Source organism: Protopterus annectens, chromosome 3.part0 (genome assembly GCF_019279795.1).
Source record: "Protopterus annectens isolate FY-2018-M chromosome 3.part0, PAN1.0, whole genome shotgun sequence".
In the NCBI taxonomy this organism is placed as follows: domain Eukaryota; kingdom Metazoa; phylum Chordata; order Ceratodontiformes; family Protopteridae; genus Protopterus; species Protopterus annectens.
This window is the reverse complement of record NC_056731.1, coordinates 928,151,226-928,170,567: the sequence shown is the minus strand read 5'-3', so window position 1 is coordinate 928,170,567 and position 19,342 is coordinate 928,151,226. Positions and strand designations below refer to the sequence as shown.

The following is a 19,342-nucleotide window of genomic DNA, read 5'->3' as shown; positions in this document are numbered from 1 at the left end:
TGGTTAACTCTAGCACAAAATCGACAGCCAGGCACGTTGTGATCAGGGCCTAGGCAAGGAATACAGTATAAATGGAAATCCTTATGAGTTATTTGCTTCCCACATGTAATACAATTATTAACTTTTTCTGACATCGGTAAAAAGCAAGAAAAAAGTTTCCCCAACGGGGTACTTAGCTTTAGTGAAGACTTCGGTTCTGAAACTCATTTCAGTAGTCAGCCGACCGACACTTGAGAAATGGTTCTGCTTCGGGTGCGACACTGCAAGAAAGACTAAAGAAAATGGCGTCGGCTGCATGTTTTATACCCCTGATGACCTGACGTCATGGAAGAGAAGTCAGCAACTGACGCAGGATCCAAGACTTTGGAATTCAGGCCGACTGAAAGCAACCTGCCAGCAGATTACCCAAATGTAATGACTGCAACAGTGAAACACGAAGAACATCTGAAAGTGTTGAGATCTTGCCCTGAAACAGAGATATTTCCTGCATGATTCCCTGCTTTAATCCATTTAGGCCCTTGAGAAATTACCTCAGGGTCAGCAGTAGGATTTTTAAAAAGAAATTTGTGGGAGTCAGGGACTCTATAATACCTGTCTGGTTTTCTGGGTGCAGGAGGGAGGGTGTCTGTGGTTCGTTCTCTGGGCCTTAGAAACTCTGTCATGTTTGAAAGAACGGTAGTCGCAAAAGAAGACGTCGGTTTGTGTCGAGAATCAGTAGTGTGAAGGACTTCCTCGGAAGCCGGTGCCTGCTCAGCAGCTCCGGATCCATCCAAGGTAGAGACAACCGCAGGATCCTTAGTCGAAGAAGTGCTTTGCGGCATACCGGACTCTGAAAAGGTCTCGGCAGCGGCCTGTAAATCTACAGAAGCAAGCATCAGGGGCTGTGAAAGCACCTCACTGAGGACCGGAGAACTAACTACTAGCTTAACGGACACGTCGTCGGTAGGTTTGAACCTGTGAGGTCTGTCTCTGTCTTTATCTTTACGATTTTTCAGAAGATCTGCTGTCGGATGGCTTACCGAAGCCATATGGGAATTTGAGGACGCTAAGCGAAAATATCTGGCTACAATACAGGTCCAATGACGGATAGTTCTGGAGTTGAGTAAAGCACAGAAGCGACAACGGGGGACGTCGTGGTCTGGGCCTAAACAAGTGACGCTGTAAGAATGAAAGTATCGGTGTGGTATTTGCTTTCCACAGGCGAAACAGTTATTAACTTTTTCTGACATCAGTTAGTGCATGAAAAAAGGATCCCCAACGGGGTACTTAGCTTCAGAAGACTTCAGTTTGGTAGACGAAACTCAGGTAGTGGCCGACTGACACTCGTGCAAACTGCTTCTGCTTCAGGCTACACGGCAAGAAAGACTGATGTAATGGCGTCTGCTGCCTTACTTTATACTACTGACGACATGACGTCAGTCCTGAAGTGACAGCAACCGACGCAGAAATACTAAGCCTCTGGTATTCGGGCCAGCCGAGGGCCACCCTGGCAGGGATAAACCAAATGTGATGACTGCAACAGTAAAACACGAAGAACATCTTTAGTTTTAGCTTGCACTTCTGAGAAATAGATTCCAAAAAGTAGAGGTCCCAGAACTGATGCCTGTGTAACACCCCTGGATACAGGTCTGCTGTTTCAGGTGGATTTCCTTATTTTGACTATATGGGTTCTATCAGTGAGCTAAGTTAGTGACCCATCTAATGATACACAGGTTGTTTGTTAATTATGCCTGAGTGGGGGATAGTGTCAAAGGTAAGTCTAGGTAGGCTGTATGCACAGATTTCCCATCATCAAGGGCCTTGGAAACTCTCTCGAAGTCCACCAGGTTTAAAAGGAATGATCTCCCTTTGACAATCCAAATTGAGTAATGTCAAGTGTTTGGAGGTTGCCAATATTTATTGATAAGGCCCGTGAGGATTCTCTCCATGGCCTTGCAGATAAGGCTAGTCAGGCTAGTAGGGCTATAGTTCCTGGAGTCAGTGGAAGCACCACCTTTGTGCAAGGGAATAATGGTGGCCTTTTTCCATTCGGCTGGGATGAAGCCAGTGCTTAGACTACAAAAAGAGTACTCAATGACATTGCTAATTCTTGTTTGAGCCCATGTAGGATGTAGCCTGGGATGTTATCAGGTCCCATGGATGTTGCATTTTTGACCTTAGAGAGGGCATTCACACCTGCTCTTTAGAGATGCAAGGTAGAGGACAGGTGGTAGGGACAGGGGAGCGAAGTTTTCACACAACCTGTTAGCCAACAGGTTAGCAATGTCCACAGGCTAAGAATATGTGGTATCATTAACCACCAGTTTGGCACAAATCTGGGCCTTTCCTTTTAGGTTACAAATGTAAATTAAGAACGCCTTATGGTTGTCCTTATTTGAAAAAGCTAATTTTGATTCGTAGTTTGCTTTGGAGGACTTCACAAGAAGTCTTACTTGCTTGTTTAAGCTGAGGAGCGAGCGAAGTCTTATTTGCTTGTTTAAGATGAGGAGGGAGTGTTTCCAGATTACTGTATGCTCCATCTTACTCTTAAGATAGCAATTTCCTCCTCTTATTGTAAAGCCTGTTAATGGCAGTTTTCCACCAGGCAGGTTTGCTCTTCCTTGAGGAGCTTGTTTTGGTCCTAAAAGGTACGGCTGAGTCAATTCAGTTGTTCAAGTGTTTGTATAAGCATTTGTGTGAAACTCAGCATAGTTTCCAGTTTCATCTGGGGGGGGGGTGTGCAGTGAAGCTATTTATATCATCCCATAAGAGGTTATAATCTGCTTTATAAAAGTTTTTTTGTTTAGTTGGTGCTCGGGGTGGGTCAGATGTGATGATAACTTTGATTGAGACTGATTTATGGCCAGATGTCACCGTGGGGGGGGGTGCTACTGGGGTTTCCTTGTATTGGTAAGCACCAGATTCAGGATGTTGGCACACCTTGTGGGGGTGTCAACCATCTGGTCCAGGGCACTGGAGTTAATGAAGTCAAGGAACCTTTGGGCAAGTGAGACTGTGCATGAATAATTTCCCCAGTCAATGGATGGGTAGTTGAAGTCACCCACAATTATGGTGTTCGGGATGCATCTCGACAGACTCAAGTAGATCCAAACAGGCATAGTGGGTGTCCTGATTCATGGAGGGGGGGTTCTGTAGCTGGCAATGACTTGAGTAGGTATCCTACCCACAAGTTAACTTCACCTGAAGTATTTCCAGGGAATCATGCTGTCTGACCAATCTGGAGGTGTATTTACCTTTAATGAATATTGATACAACGCTTCCTTTAGTTTTTATGTCATCAGTTTGTATTCTGAACGTGTGAAAAGAGGTGCAGCCTGATATCGATGGGGTGCTCTCCACAGTCTTGAACTAGATCTTGGAGACTGCACAGATGTCTGTCTTCCAAGGTGAGGACTGCTTCCAGTGAATGCAGTTTTGTGTTAAAACTCCTAGAGTTTAAGCAGCAAAATCTTGAGGTTGTTCTTAGATGGAGTTCTTAAATTGGGAATTTTGTCCTTGAGACACTGCCTAAAAAGGCAGTATGGCGGTGGCAAGAGCAATTGGCCAGTAGCCGAAATCCCAGGGGTGACAGATGAAGACCATCTCTGTCAAGGCATCGAGGTATGTTGATCATGTTGTTCCAGGCTGACAGATAGTGTACCCCCTTAAAATGGCACCAGAAACTTAAGCCAATTATTGAAGTCAATCATTTTCTGTTTGTATTGAGGCATCGTCCTAGGTGAAGGTAAAATGCTGCTCAAGCCTAGGGACATACCAGCTTGAGACACACAGTCCAAGAGCTTAGTCATGTCTTTCTTCATATAGTCCAGAGAGGTATGTCTCAAGTCATTCACACCAACATGGACTATGATAGAGTCATATCAGAACTTGTTGTTGAGAGACTTGAGTGCATGTGTGATATGGTAGATCCTGGCACCTGACAGCTGACCGTGACCATCTCCTTATCCAGCCTGGTGAGAGAGACATCTGTGAGTCTCACGATGCAATCCTTATGACTAATATACTTGGTTTTGTGTTTTGCCTTAAGGGCTTGACAGGTGAGACACTGGTATGCGAGCTATTATGTGTGTTGTGTTCTACAGAGGAAGTATTATGTGCAGTGTGCCTGTGTTTGTGTCTGGGAGGACCTCCATATATGTAGGTATGAGTGATGTGGGTTTCAGTGGTACAGGAGGTGAGGTGTGCATGCTGATGACCCACTCATTGTCATATGTACTGATTGGTGTGTGAGAGAGCAAGGATTCAAGGTTCTTAATATAGTTTCATCTCTAACATGTTGAGTTTGTATGGTCTAGGAGCAGAGTGTTGTCAGCGAACATATGAACAGCTTCCTGGGGGGGGGGGGGGGGGGTTGTGTCCTTTATTATGTATATCTCTATCACAGCTCCACAGACATCTGCCTTGAAACAGGCATTAACAGTGTATAAATTAACAATCCATGGGCCCATCTTGTTTGCTGTTTGTTCAACTTTATAAACTTTTTTTATCCTTAGCAAGACATCAAAAATTTACTTTATGAGGTCTTAAGTTTGTTTCATAATATTTGACTGGCTCTGTACCATACATATATGATAAATTATTGCTGTAATAAACAGTGGCTAAGATATACATTTTCTACCAGAACCCAATATTCTTCTTTTATTTGCAGGCAATGTTCTGAAGCCAGGTATGGACATTCAACTCTTTGGTGACTCTATTTTTTATGGCTGCAGGATCAGCTACCTAATCTTTACAGACTATAACAGCTATCCGACTTGGCGGCAGAAAATTAAGCAGATAACAGGTTAAAGACAGGTCATCTAATTACATCCTGTAAAGAAAGAATAAATGGTGAGCTAGCAACAGACTTAAGCCGATCACGTTTCAGCAGCTGCATATGCATTTTTATGGAGGACCATTTAACATATCCTTTCATTAAATTAAATGTATGACTCCAAAACATATTCCTTGTCGGCACGTGAAGATACAGTCTTCATCTTCATCCATACCACACCCTATTGGAAATTGCGCTTGATCTCAGCAAGCTAACTTGTGGTCTTCATTTTTTTCTGAGCCATCAATCTGTTATCTCTGCTTACTGCAAAGGTTCATAGGTAGGTACTAGGCTATCGGCCCAAGGGCCTACGTACACCTAGCCAGCAAGGTACCATAGCTTACGCCACCCAAGAATGTTATTTTCCTGTACCACTGTCCAGCAGAGACACAGAAGTGATCCCCGGGGTGTATTTCCTATTTCCCATCCACTCATCAAGATTTTTCTTGAAGAGTGCTAATGAAGAACTTTGCCTGACATAGATGGGTAGCTTGTTCCAGAGTATAGGAAGTCTCTGGGACAGGAATCTATCCCTCCAGCATGTCCTGTTTATTGTGGTGACAAGGTTTAGGCCCCTAGAGCATGTAGCTTGGAGGGATTGGGATTTCTTTAGGTGTAGTATGTCCAACAGCTCTGGGTTTGACATAGCTTTATATGCTAGGCAGAGATCACGTCGGAGTAGGCAATATGCTATGGAGTAAAGCTGGAGTTTTTTGAGGTGGTCAGTGTAGGGCATTTGTTTGAGGCCAGTAATCCTCTTTGTGAGGTACTTCTGTGGCCTTTCCAACTGCTGCAGATGTCTTGTGAGGTACATTCCAAAAGGGGAGTTGTAATGGGTCTAATGAGTGACGAGTAGAGGGGAACAATGACCTCTTTTTTCCTGGATGAGAACCCTTTTATGATGAGGTGTGCCACGTAGAAGGACTTCCTGACTACTGTGGGGATGTGACTATCAAAGGAGAGACTACTGTCCACCTGGGTCCCAAGGTCTCTTATCACGCATTCAGTGTTGAGTAGATTGCTGCTAATGTGGTGGTTCATGGGTACAGAGTTTTTACCAAAGGGGATGACGCTGCACTTTTTGGCATTGAGCTTGAGGCCATGGCTCTGACACCAGATATCTGTCTCAGTGATGCCCTTCTGTAGGATGTCCACATCATTTCTTAAGTTTATCCTGATGCACATGGTTTAGGCTCAGATCTGAAACAGTGAAGCAGTACTCTGCTCCTAATTAAAATATTGCTGTGCAATGCATTTATAAACACAAAAGCTACGGGCACCCATAAAACTGACTATCCAACCCTCAAATGTTCTGTTACTGAATGTCTGTTCTATTCCTTATGAAAAGTAGTCAGTAGTGACCACAGCATTTGCCAGCATGCATTCAATCCCTGGGTGCCCCCAACACTACTGATGAAATAGCAAAATGAAGGAAGGAGAAGAAAGTGGTGGTCTCCACTGTGAACAGCTACACCAGAAAAAAAAAAAAAGTCTGACTCAGTCAATCTGGAAGCTGCTGTCCTTGGAGAGAATTTTTTTCTCTTTGTAATTTTAAGTATTTTGTGGACAAATTTTATCGTAACTGATTATTTTAATAGAAACAGTGCGTCCTACATTGTTTCCTCTCTTGCAAACTCTTACAAGGAAATATGACCCATGCGGACCTATGGGGAGGTTAAGTGCACTTCATATATTGAAACTGAAAGATTAACTATAACCCCAGTATCCAAAAGGAAACAGAGGCCACAATTAGAAGTTCAGGCCCATCGGTACCTGAAACCTGCCCTTCATAAAATTCAGTCTGCTCCATTGATTTTAATTTTCAGTCTCAGATTTTGATCAGAGCATCTATGATTCTTATTTACATTTTTAAGAGAAAACACTGAGACAGAGGGAGAAACTGAAGAACTGACTTGTAATTCTACAAAGCCTGTCAAATATTTAGCTCTTCTAGCTTACTATTTTTTTTTTACTAAAAGAAACACAACCACCACAGTTCTAAATGGTGTGTTCCCACCCTCAACAGAACACTGGAGGTGGTGTTGGGGAACTGAATAGTCACAGGGGGATCATTTATCAAATAAAAATAACTATATTAATTATTTTTATCAGTAAAACATAGATTCAAAAATTACCTAATCCTGCTGTAGGAACAGACCTCAAATGACATAAGACAAGCCACAAGTGAAGAAGTGCAGCAACTGTTTAAGTGACAAAAAATGGGAAAAATAACAGTATGCTGTCTTTTATAGCTTGACTACCTGTCAAGAGCTATTGTGTAAATCAGCAACAGCATGCCCACTGGGATGTCCTGATGAAAATGCATAGCCAAAGATTGGAATCCAGCTCTGAGATATTCCAAAAAAGCATATTTCCTGCTCCTTATGATGTATGCACATATTAACATACTTACATAAACACTTACTGTCCAGCCAATATTTGTTCTTAATGACATGCAATATGGCTCTATAGAGATATCAGCAATGAAGTTCTGCCATCAAATGCTAAGTGCATACTACTTACTCTGAAATTCTCTACTTCGATCTCTTCAAACCTTGCTGCTAATGATGTCCCAGCACAGTTTATAAGCATGTCAACAGGACCAAGCTTTTCTTGAGCCTATAGGACAAATAACATAATACTTTACTCCTAATCAAAAAGGACACAGTGCAAATTCATAACAACCTGAGAGGGAAAGCTTAAAATCATTGATTTATCTTGAAAATATGTGCACTTGTCCACACTACTTGTAGTGGTTAACACATAGAAGCACTACATCTAAAACAAGATAAGCAAAAGGAATAAACATTTGTCTTTGGTCTGTCCTCTAACATAAACCTTCAGGAAATATCAAAGTCCAAAAACCGCACCACACTATGATTTAAACTAAGACATAATAAAGAAAGACAAAACTTACAAAATAGGTTACATTTATTATACATTTCATCACAGACTTAGCAAGAACAAAACTGCATTTCAAAATTTTAAGAAGGCAGGTGGACCATTCACATTACTATTAGTTGCTATAATTCACACTAATATCTGCTTTCTCGCCCAAATTCTGAAGGACTACTTACAGCTGAGTAACTGGCTGTTTTGCTAGCCTGCCCTCAAGCACCTATGCAAACAATTTCTTCAGTTTACAAGGCATAAATCTACCTACTTGTCAATTTCAATTTCCTTTCACCATCTTACAATTCCTCCTCCTAACCTCATGCACAAACCCGTGTTGTCAGCTAAAGAGCTCATCTTTTACTGCTAAGTACTAATCTATTGCCCAATTTATCAATACTCACTTCTTTCCACAAGACTATTATATGACACTGAACCATGCAAGTTGTGTACAATTCATGTAGCACATGGATCAGTGGTAAATGCACTCTGACTCTCTGAAGCTGGCAAAATACAATATTCTAATATTGGAAAAAGTGTATACCATCTGTTATACAACTGTTAGAGCTAGTAATGCTTTAATCTTGCACTGCAGCACACACAGTAACCATCAAAGAAAAGTGACTGAAACCTCTGACAGCTTTGAAAGTTGTAATACACTTTGTGCTGCTGTACACAAGTGTGCTCTAATTGCTTCTTACAGTTATGATGGACTATTATAATGACCATGTAGCATTTTATATGCCCTATTAATTTTTAATGGCACCTTCTGTTCAAGATTCAATTAAAAATTCTAGTAGAGTGAATCTTTCACTTAGCACTCCCTAGCTCATTTTCTTTGCCTATACTCTGTTTCAGTCCATGATGGGGAAGGCAGTTTCTAACATGTACTTCAAGTTTCTGCTTGGCCTCATCCTACTCTACATTTCCCCTTCCAGTTATTTGCTCCCAATACCTTGGCTCCATTGCTAATTTCCTCCCGTAAATTCTATTCCCCTCCAGCATATTTCCTATACCCCTACTTGCAGTCGTTCCTATTGGTAAAATTTGCTTTCTCCATTCCACTGTTGGCTTAGTTCTTGGAATACTTTTGGCTACTTTACAAATATACATGGTGGTTGTTATTCTCCTTAATGACCTGTATCCTAAATCTTACTCTCTCGTTACTTCTTTAACTATTCCCTTGTTTTATTATACCTTTCCATTTTGATTTATAACTTTCTGCTTTACTTGTGTATATGAAAAGAATCCCTTCAAATCAGTTTATCTTAGGACTCTCCAAGATGGTTGTATATTGATCAACAGCTAAAATTCAGCTCTCACAGTGTGAAAACAGAAACTGAGAAAAAGGAGTGCCACTTTTTTGGGGTAAAATTCAGTTAATGGCTATTTAGTACATCTCCAGGATGCCATCAAAGAAGAAATTTGGAAATCCTGAAAGAAAATCAACCAGAAAAGTTGAAGGAAAACATTGTCTGGGAAGGATTCTGCAGCTGTTCAGAAAAAAAAAGCAGTTCAAGCTTCAGCTTTGGTTCAAGTGATGATTTTCAGTAATTTAGAGGAAAAATAAATCAAATGTACTCAGAGATGATTAAAATAAATAAAACACTGCAGGAATATATCAACTGAAATAACAAAAGTCTGTAAAAAATAGATGAAACTTTAATTAGCTGTTCAGATGAACAGATAAAACTAAAAATCAGAGCTTTAAATGAAGAAAAGGCTGATGTTTCTCAAGAAGAGCTGTTTCAAAAAACAAGACAGCATGCAAAGAAAGACTGGTTTTCTGTTTGTACCACAGAAAATAGAAGGAACATACTGTATTAATTTTATGAAAGCTCATATAAGCAACTGGACTGGTATTCCACAGCAGGTTTTGTTAACTGAAAGGACACACTGAGTGTTTGTCCAAACCTGACCTTGAGAAAGCAGCAATGACCTATATTAATAAAGATGTAATCATACCAGCAGAAAGAGTTCATCCTGACAAAACTGTGGCATGAGAGCTACGTATTAGAAACTGGATATAGTGGTATTATTTTGTAGAAAATAATTATTCACTATATACCAAACAGAACAGAAACAATTTTATACCAGCAGACAGGGAATATCAAGAGGCAGGTCTGAGATTCAAGCTGCTATACCCAGCTGTCCTCAGAATATTTTTTTTCTAGAGGATCACATATTTTTTATGTAGAACAGGCTAAGGAAGAAATAAAGTTTATCCAACAAAAAGTGAGCCAGCAAGCGACTATGCCTCTCATTCTAATGAGATAAAGTTAACAGAGACTTTGCCAGTGAAACATTTTGTAATGTTCCAAATGAAAATGCTTCAGAGACAGAAAAAAAGCAGAGGAGTTGACTAGAAGAATCATGAGTACTTTCGACTTGATCCAGATTCTGGTAATAGGAGATGAAAATGAATAGGACAAAAACCAGCAACACTGAAATTAGTGAATAAATGGGAGACTGCAAAGCACCAATCACATCTGTGAAATATGCCTTTGCAAAAAAAAGTGGATGAAAAAGACTGGACTGTTGCTGACTTTGTTAAACTTGTTGGTGTACTGCAAAGCATATAACCCAGTTTGTCATTAATATTTAGAAGGACACTAAGATGGGGGAAGGTAACTGCAAATAAAATACCTGTTCTTATCAGCATTTGTATAAAACAGTTCATGATATATACTGCATGTTATTTACAGTAAAGCAAATTTGTGTAGTGTGTAGTCAAGGGTATTTTAAACATGGGGGAGTATTTTTGGAGAATGTTACGTGTTAAAAATATTAAAGTAAACAAGCTCTTTTTTAGTTGTAAGAAATATAGACTTTACAGTATAACAAGAGAAGAATGCTCTTCTTTTACTTTCAGTTTATGCTAGAACACCTCCCCTATGCCCGCTGTGATGTGTGCGAGCTAAACGAGGTAAGGACTTGCTTCCACAACCTTGAACCAACTGCTGCAACAGACCATGACCAAAAGCAAACAGGCTTCACCTATTCACTCAGACCCCTGTGTTGAGCTCCTGCCTGCGACTTACTTCTGTAAGGACTTGCTTCCACCACCTTGAACCAACTGCTGCAACAGACCCTTGACCAAAACAAACATGCTTCACCTATTCGCTTGGACCTCTATGTTCCATTTCTGCCTGCGACTTACTGCTGTGTGTCTTGCAATTACTGTATAATCCATTTTACTTAATACTTCTAAGCTGCTCTCCAGCACATCACCGGGATACACTCACTACTCCTTACTGCTTTTCATTTTTCTCTTCTCTTCCTATTAATTTTCAGAATAAATTTCTCCCCCGCTGTTCTATTTTCTAGTTAATTATTTTTTTTCCCTTAGCTCACCTTATTCTCAGTTGTACTCCCTGGTCTCCTCTCTTAATTACTCCTAATAACCCCTTTTCTTATTGTGGTATCCTTCCTGCAGTTTACCTAATCCATACCTGCAATTTTCCCACTCAATTGTTTAGCAGTTATAGTAGTTACTATTAAACCAAAACTTAGCTTTTCCTTACTGATTTTTTTTCTTGACGCTCATGCATTTGCAACTGGGTTTCATCTGCATTGTCAAAGACCCGAACTTTAAAAGTAAAAACGACTTACATAGTTCATATTCTCCTGCATGTCCCATAATACATTGCAACATTTAAAACTCCCTTCTGGTCTCTTGGTCCATCTTTTACTTTCAGTTTATGCTAAAACGCGTCGCCTATATCCGTGGTGATGTGTGCAAGCTAACTGAGGTACTATTTCACTGTTTTTTAATGTAAATTCAAGTTTCTAAATAACTTATGTTCCTAAAGCTGGATGATCAGTTCTCTTCTTTTAAAGCCTTTTTTAACCTAAGGAATGTGTTATAAACTGCAACGACGTCTTGATCTGCAATGTACTGTTACACTTGTGAGCCTATTTGTACATAGAGCCTATTGTTTTTCCAATATATTTTGCAATGGTATCATCTTTAGACTGCTCATATTTTGATTTCGACTGTGCTCTCTAATCCTGATAAATTTTACTATTGCTAGACATTCTATGTTATGATTCTGCATTCTGCTTTTAGCTGAATTTGCTGTCATACTACCCAGTTTTGCATTATATTGCTCAAATTATAACTGCTGCTGTATTCAGCTGATATTACTACTGTCTCTCATCCACATCTGCTACTTTTTCACTATCGTAACTGACTCTATTCTCTACATTTCCTCTCTTCCCTGGCCGAAAGCTATTAGGCTTGTTGTTGGCTCTTCTGTGCTCTCCTATAACTTCTGCTACACTTCCTGGTTACTTTTACTTCTCTATTTGAGCACCTTAATTTATCCATTCATGCTAGCTCTCTCTCATTTCCCTTAGGTAAGGACTTGCTTCCACCACCCTGAACAAACTGCTGCAACAGACCTTGAGTAAAAGCGAACAGGCTTTACTTATTTACTTGGACCCCTGTGTTCAGCTCCTGCATACGACTTACACCTCACAAGCTCCTCCCACTAAACAAACAAACCAATTAAAACATTCAAATCCACTTTTATCCTTAGCTACATCCACCTCCTTGTATATTACCTTCTCTAATCACAACATTTTTCAAAATCCTTATTATACCCATTCTAAGCAAACACAATGCCTCCCCAACACTAACTCGCAATCGCCCTTTCTTTAGTTTTTCTTTTCCTACTTCTACAAACAAGCTACCACACATCCAATATCAGTTCCCATATCACTTCCAAAGCATCCACAGCCATTCGTCACAACACAAAAAGTCTCTCTAACATATCATGTAGTCTGCTTCAAACTTATATATTTACCTCTCCAAAAATGAAACTTTCACAATATAACTTGAAAGTCACTAAGCCTCATTAGTATATAATTAAATGCCCTGTAGTACTCAAACGATTGTCCAACTACATTTCATTCATCTCCCTCTCTGGTGATGTTCAGCCCCAATCTAGGTCCATCCTCTACCCCTTACCTTCCCCTAACCCAACAAACACATCACACAGCAAAAATCTGAAATTCATTACCCTCAATTTTTTAAGCATTTGCAACAAAATCTCAGACTTCTATGCTTGGGTTGCATTAAATACACATGACTTCCTAGCTGCCACAGAAACCTGGCTTAAACCTAACAAAAAAGATGATGAAATACTCCCCTCCCCCAGGATATAATTTAATCAGACTAGACAGATTGCATAAAAAAGCAGGTGGAATTGCCTTATTTTACAATAGTCTCTCCACTGTTACTAATAACTCTGGCCACATACCTAAATTTGATAATGTTGAACTACTCATAACTGTCCTAAAAATAAATGATTCAAGTAACCTGTGTACAGTAGTCATTTACATCCCCCCAGCTCAAAACATTCCTACCTTGGATTTCTACAAACATGTCTTATGAAACAATCATTCCTGACGATGTTAGCATAAATTGGCTAGTTCTCACATCTACCTCTCCCACTGCCTCCTTAAACTATCACAACTTCCCTCAACTAGTAGCATCCCCTACAAAGTATGATAAAAACAGCACACAAGGATCAACCTTAGAGTGGATTTTAGTATCCAATCCAAGTATACAGAAACACGTACCCTTCCTAACACTCTTAGTGATCACCTGCCATCCTATACCATAAGAATATCAAAACATACTCCTAGTACACACTTATACAAGACTACCCGTAACCTAACAAACTTCAATACACAGACCTTTCTGAACGTATTAAAATCCACCAATTGGTCAACCCTAAAAACTTTTCCACTCAATGAAGCTGTAAATCACTAATACCAAATTCCTAACCATTCTGAATAGCTTATCTCTCACTCGGACTAAAATAATCAAAACCAGCATGCCCAATGGCTATCATGTGCCACCAAACAATTAATGTCATTAAGAAACAAAGCATGGAATGAATGGCAAAAGTAAAAAACAACCTGACAAATTACTATATTATAAATAACTCAGAAACAAAGTCAAAAATCTCATCATCGCTGGCAAAAAGAAATGCTATACCAACCAGCAAACTAAAACCTCACGTAACCCCCAAAAATTCTGGTCATCAATCAACTCATTTCTCAAACCAGGCACAAAACAAAATAATAGGTTTTACCCTGGTAAATTAAACTGCCATACACTGTCACTTCATCAACAGTATTCTCCAACCATGTGTCAAACAATACCCATGCTCTACCTACTTTTAATCGGTTCCCTGCTTCAAATACTTCTATAACAAGTATAATAAATATTACCTTCACTTCATGTCCTACTACTCCTGCTTTAACCTTTACACTCCACCCAGTCTCCACCAACTTCATAAGGAAACTTTTAGTAAAGCTCAAATCCAGTTCACCCTCTGCAGATAACCTCCCTGCAGAATATTTCAAGCTTGCTGCTGAGGCCATAGGTTACTCACTAAGTATTCTTATGATTCAGTGATGCATCTGTTGATATGCCCCATGCATCTGGAAAAAGTCATACGTTATCTCACTACACAAAGGAGGCAACTCCTATGATCTCACTACCACCCCATTGCCATCCTATCACCTTTGTCCAAAATACTTGAAAAATGTATCCATATATAACTAATTAATTATTTTGTCCATAACGCACAATTGTCCCCAACATAGCATGGCTTCAGACCACATCACAGCACATCAACCGCACTCTTTTCCTTCATGGATACCATAAATTATGCTAGAGACTGGGTCAACTTGTCTCTGCACTACTTCTAGACCTCTCTAAGGCATTTGATATGGTCTCACACACTAAGCTATTATACAAACTTTCCTCTCTTGATCTCGCATCATCCTCCCTTGCATGGTTCAAAAGTTTTCTCACAGACAGACAAGAGTCAGTTAGGTGGCATGGCTCTCTTTCTCCCTTCCTACCAAACAACACAGGGGATCCCCAAGAATCCGTCCTTGGGCCCCTTCTGTTCAACATCTTCATAAATAATCTTCATTTATCTGCCAAGAAATCCATATTAATCCAATATGCTGATGACTCAACTATATTATTAGCTCATCAAATAACCTAACTGACCTGCAACCCATGACCCAAGAAGCCTTTTCATCTAGTGAACTCTGGTTAGACAACTCCCAATTGCTACTTAACCCCAATAAAACAACTCATACTTTTTCTCCTAAAAGGGCAAATAGTAAATAAACCACATTTCAAAATTCCTTCCTTAAATAACACTCTAATTGAAGCAGTCCCATACACTAAGCTGCTAATCGCAATAATCAATGAAAACTTAAAATTTGATCTCCATATCTAAAGTAACATTAAAAAAAAAAGAAAAAGAAACACCAGAAATTAGGCATGCTCTAAGACTCTCCTTTTCTTAACCAATTTACCAAAATCTCTCTTGCCAACACATACTATTACCTTCCCTACTATATGGTGAAAATATCCTTACCAATCTCCAGGTCTCCGTTATCTAAACTTGAAGCTTGCTACAATAAAATTGTAAAATTTGCCACATTCTCTCCCTAATCTACTTACCAATGCACTTCTCTATGATCAATAAGATGGCTACAGCTACCACAACATCTCTCCTTCATACAACTCAACAGCCCACAACATTACACATAAACCCACTGCCTGCTCTGCTGTAACCTCCATTCTTCCTGGGTACCTTCCCACTAGCTCTTACATCTGCAAAGACATTAACTTGTGTTTTTCCATTTGCAAAAGCTCAGTGGAAGTCAAAATGTCTGTAGCTGAAGGCAGCTGTACATTCTGATACAGATGAGTGAAATTTATAAGACTCATTCCTAAGCACTTTTCCACGAAGACGAGCTGACTGCAGGTAGTCTTGAGAATTCTGAGCACTCTGTGCTGAGGGAAATGCAAAATTCAAAGGTACAAGCAGTTTAGTGAAAAATAAAGTTTGAAATTATGGAAATTGAATAAGAGATAGCAGCCTTAGTAATTTAATGCTTTTAATAGAGCAGTGTACAATTAAGTTTTATTTAAGGATGGACAGGGCACTTTTTCTTAGGGCTAAAAGTTAATGTTTTCTGAAAGCATACAAGCTGTTTTCCACATATGGGAGGGAAATAGAGTTAAGAACAGACAATAATCAACGTAATTTGGAATACAGGCTGTAGCATGGACTTGACCATGAGTAATCTTAATTTTAGGATAGGTAACACCTGTGAGTGCACCTGTTCCTACCTGGAGGCTTAAACTTCATTTTTGAAGATGTGTATAGCTTTGCATTTTTGTTCAAAGTTAACAGAGGATGGAGTGTTTTGAAAATGCATTTTTTTTGTTTGAGAGTTTCATTAAATCAAATATCTGAAAAAAATATGACCTAGGTTCAAATGGAGATGAGAAGAAACAACTGTGTAAAAGATCATCCTGCCAAATGTCTGTATGTGCATGTAACACAAAAGTTGAAGACACACATTCAAAAAATGACGTGTATAACAGGTGGGACCAAAAGATTTTTATCATAATGGCTAAGCTATCCATATTACTTGGAACATAATTGGTCTTCCAAGTAGATACAGATAAAAAAGAAAGAGTACTGAATTAAGAAATGCAGAGTGCAAATAGCAATACTGCAGCAGACACATTTTAAAGAAATAATCATGTGAATTTGACAAAGAAGTGATTTAAGGATGGATATTCAGCAGAATATCAAGGACAATGAAAAAGAGGGGTTGTTGTTGTTTGTCTTTCCCGGTTAGGGGTCGCCACAGCGGAATTCCGGTCCGCTAATGATTGGCAGTAAATTTTCACGAACGCCAAGTTGCCAGCTCAACATCCAACCTTCAGCGAAGGCACGCCCATTTACACATGTCTTTCGAACGCCACCCAACCGTGGAGAGGACATGCAGACTCCACACAGAAAGCACTCCCCACACTCCAACTGAGAATTGAACGGGAGAACCTCTTGCTGTGAGGCAACAACGCTACTGCTGCACCAACGCGGCATGTTGAAAAAGGGGGGTAATTATACTAATTATTAGACAGGCTCCAATAGTGATACAGGGGGGGGGGAGACAATAATGCTAGATTTGTGGGAGCAAGGGAGGAGAAGGAGGATAATTACACTAGTATGTTTTTAAATTCCACCAAACACTGATAATATGGAGCTTAATTAAACTTTTTTGAGAAATAATCAGCTTTCAGAAGGGAGTACTGCTTATAGGTGGGGACTGAATCTTGGAACTTGATTTGCAACAGTGACGACGTATCAGGGGACCTACAAAAGAAAATACAACAAAAGAGGATAGATTTCTGAAAAAAAATATGAAAATATTTCACAAGGAAGATGTGAACTCAGTAGCAGAAACTCAAACAGAATTTACATATTAGACAGTAGAAGGTACAATAACTGGGCTAGACTAGACAGAAATTTTATTTCACAGAAACATCTGAATTTTACTGAAAGCTTTGACACACATCCAATAAATATTTCAAATAGTGCACCAGTAAAAATTAAGATAAAAATGCAGGGTGATGAAGTAGAAATAACACATTGGTGCTTTCAAACCTGACTGTTAAAAAGAGATTAATTTAAGGAATGGGTGGTGGAAATTATTCAAGAGTTATTGGGGAAGATATAAATATTTTCCGAAGTTATAGCTAGTGAGTGGGATAAAATGAAAATGGAGTTTAAAAATGGTGGAAATAAAAGTGAAAGATTTGGTTAAGAAATAACAATTAATTACATGGACTAACAAAGGTTAAAGTATTGTAGAATAAGGGGAATCTCACAGACCTAGAGGAGGAGCAAATGCAGAGTGGTAAACAAAAAATAAGAGAGCATCTGAATGACATGCATTAATTTAAAATAGAAAGATTGCTGTTAAGAAATAATTTTTTGATAATAACTCCAGAGCACAAAACCTTATAGGATTGTTGCCAAATTTAGGGATCCTATAACAAGAAAAATAATTAGAGATCCTGTAGAGGTTTAAGAGATATTTTGGAAATTTTATAAAAATTTGTATAAAACAGAGAAATGTGGAAATCAAGCAAGAGTACAAATGGAAATATCTTTTCAATCTTCAGGCAAGTCTCCAGGAACAGATGAGATTTTTCTGGAATTTTGGAGAGAAGAAAGTGATAAAGATCCAGAAAATTTTCCATATCAATATCTTAAAAGAAGGGGAAAGCATCAACATCTTGAAAGAAAGCTGTGGTGCCCATGTTACCTAAGGACAGCAAAAACATGGGTGAAATTCTTGGCTAGACTTAGACAGACCTCTGGAAAAGGATGATGATGAACCATGGGCAGAGTTAAAGAAATGAAGAGAGAATGGAATTTGGGATGCAGAGCCTTAAGGAGAATAACAACCATACAGAATATTGTATTCATAAAGTAGCAGAAAGTATTCAAAGAATTAAGCCAACACAAGAATGGAGAAAGGAGATTTTGCCAACAGGGATGGCTGCAAGTAAGGATACAGAAAATAGACAAGAGGGGGTTGGGATTTACTGGAGAAAATTGGCAAATCAACCAAGATACTAGGAGAAATGACTACAGAGGGAAAGTAAAAAAAAGTGAAATAAGGCCAAGATTATGTCTGCACTGCATACTAGAGACTAGCTTTCCTACCTGGGATTGATATCAGAGTACAGTCAAAGAGAAATGGATAGGGAAATCTTAATTGGAAGACCTTCTCTGGAGGCATTTTTAGATTAATCTAAATCAGTGACTCTAGAAGCCTCCCCCCACCCCCAGAGATGCCTTCAAGCAAGACACCTCCAATTATAGAGAAGGTATGTCCTGACTGCATTCGCTAGGGCCAGGAGCACAGCCTTGATGGGTCCTGATAGCCTTCAAGGATGCCTAGGATATGATCTGTCTGGGCCACTGGAGTTACTATTTAACTACAGTCTCAGAATAGACTTCATGCCACAAGAATGGAGGACTGCAAAGGAAATCTCTCTTCATGACAGCAGACCATCAACAGATAAATGAAACTGCAGTCCATTAGTCTGAATGGTTTTATACACTGAGCCATGGAAAGAATTACCATGGAAATGATCAACAAAGGCATAGGAGACCATGACACACTGGATCCATCCCAGTCTAGATTTGTCAAAGGAAGGTCATGCCTGTTGAACCTGGTGGACTTCTTTCAAAAGGTCACCAAGGCAATGGATGATGTTAAAACAGTGCTTACTGCCTACCTTGACCTGGCTAAGGCATATGATATAATACCCTATTCGAGCATTGTTAAACTTACAGTATTAGGCATAAACCCCTATACAGAAAAAAATAATAAATAATAAATAATACGCTGTACTTTTGTTTGTTTGTTTGTCTTTCGGCTTTTCCCCGTTAGGGGTCACCACAGCGGACCAAATAACTGAGCGCTTTCACCAGAATCAGAGTCTGGCTTCTGAAGAAACCAGACTCTGATTCTAGCGAAAGAGCTCAGTTATTTGGTACTATTAAAGTACAGCGTATTACCTTGGTGGTCCGGTTATTTATTTATTTTTTTCTTTATTTGTCTTTTATAGTCCCTTGTGGACTATTGAGTGTTTTATAAACCCCTATATAATGTGCTGGATAGCCAACTGGCTACCATACAGGACCCAGGAAGTTAGGATTGGAGAGACCACCTCCACAAAGAGCCAAGGCACCAGTGGAATCCCTCAGGGCTCCATGCTGGACCTGC

General features: G+C 39.5%; 1 protein-coding gene across 1 annotated transcript in view; it reads right to left on the bottom strand.

Moving 5' to 3' along the window:
• Positions 1-19,342, bottom strand: part of KDSR (3-ketodihydrosphingosine reductase) — a 1,199,410-nt gene that overhangs the window by 766,723 nt on the left and 413,345 nt on the right. The window contains exon 5 of the mRNA XM_044065256.1: positions 7,337-7,432. Within this exon, the coding sequence (XP_043921191.1) occupies positions 7,337-7,432 (96 nt within the window). The remainder of the gene's footprint in view (positions 1-7,336; positions 7,433-19,342) is intronic.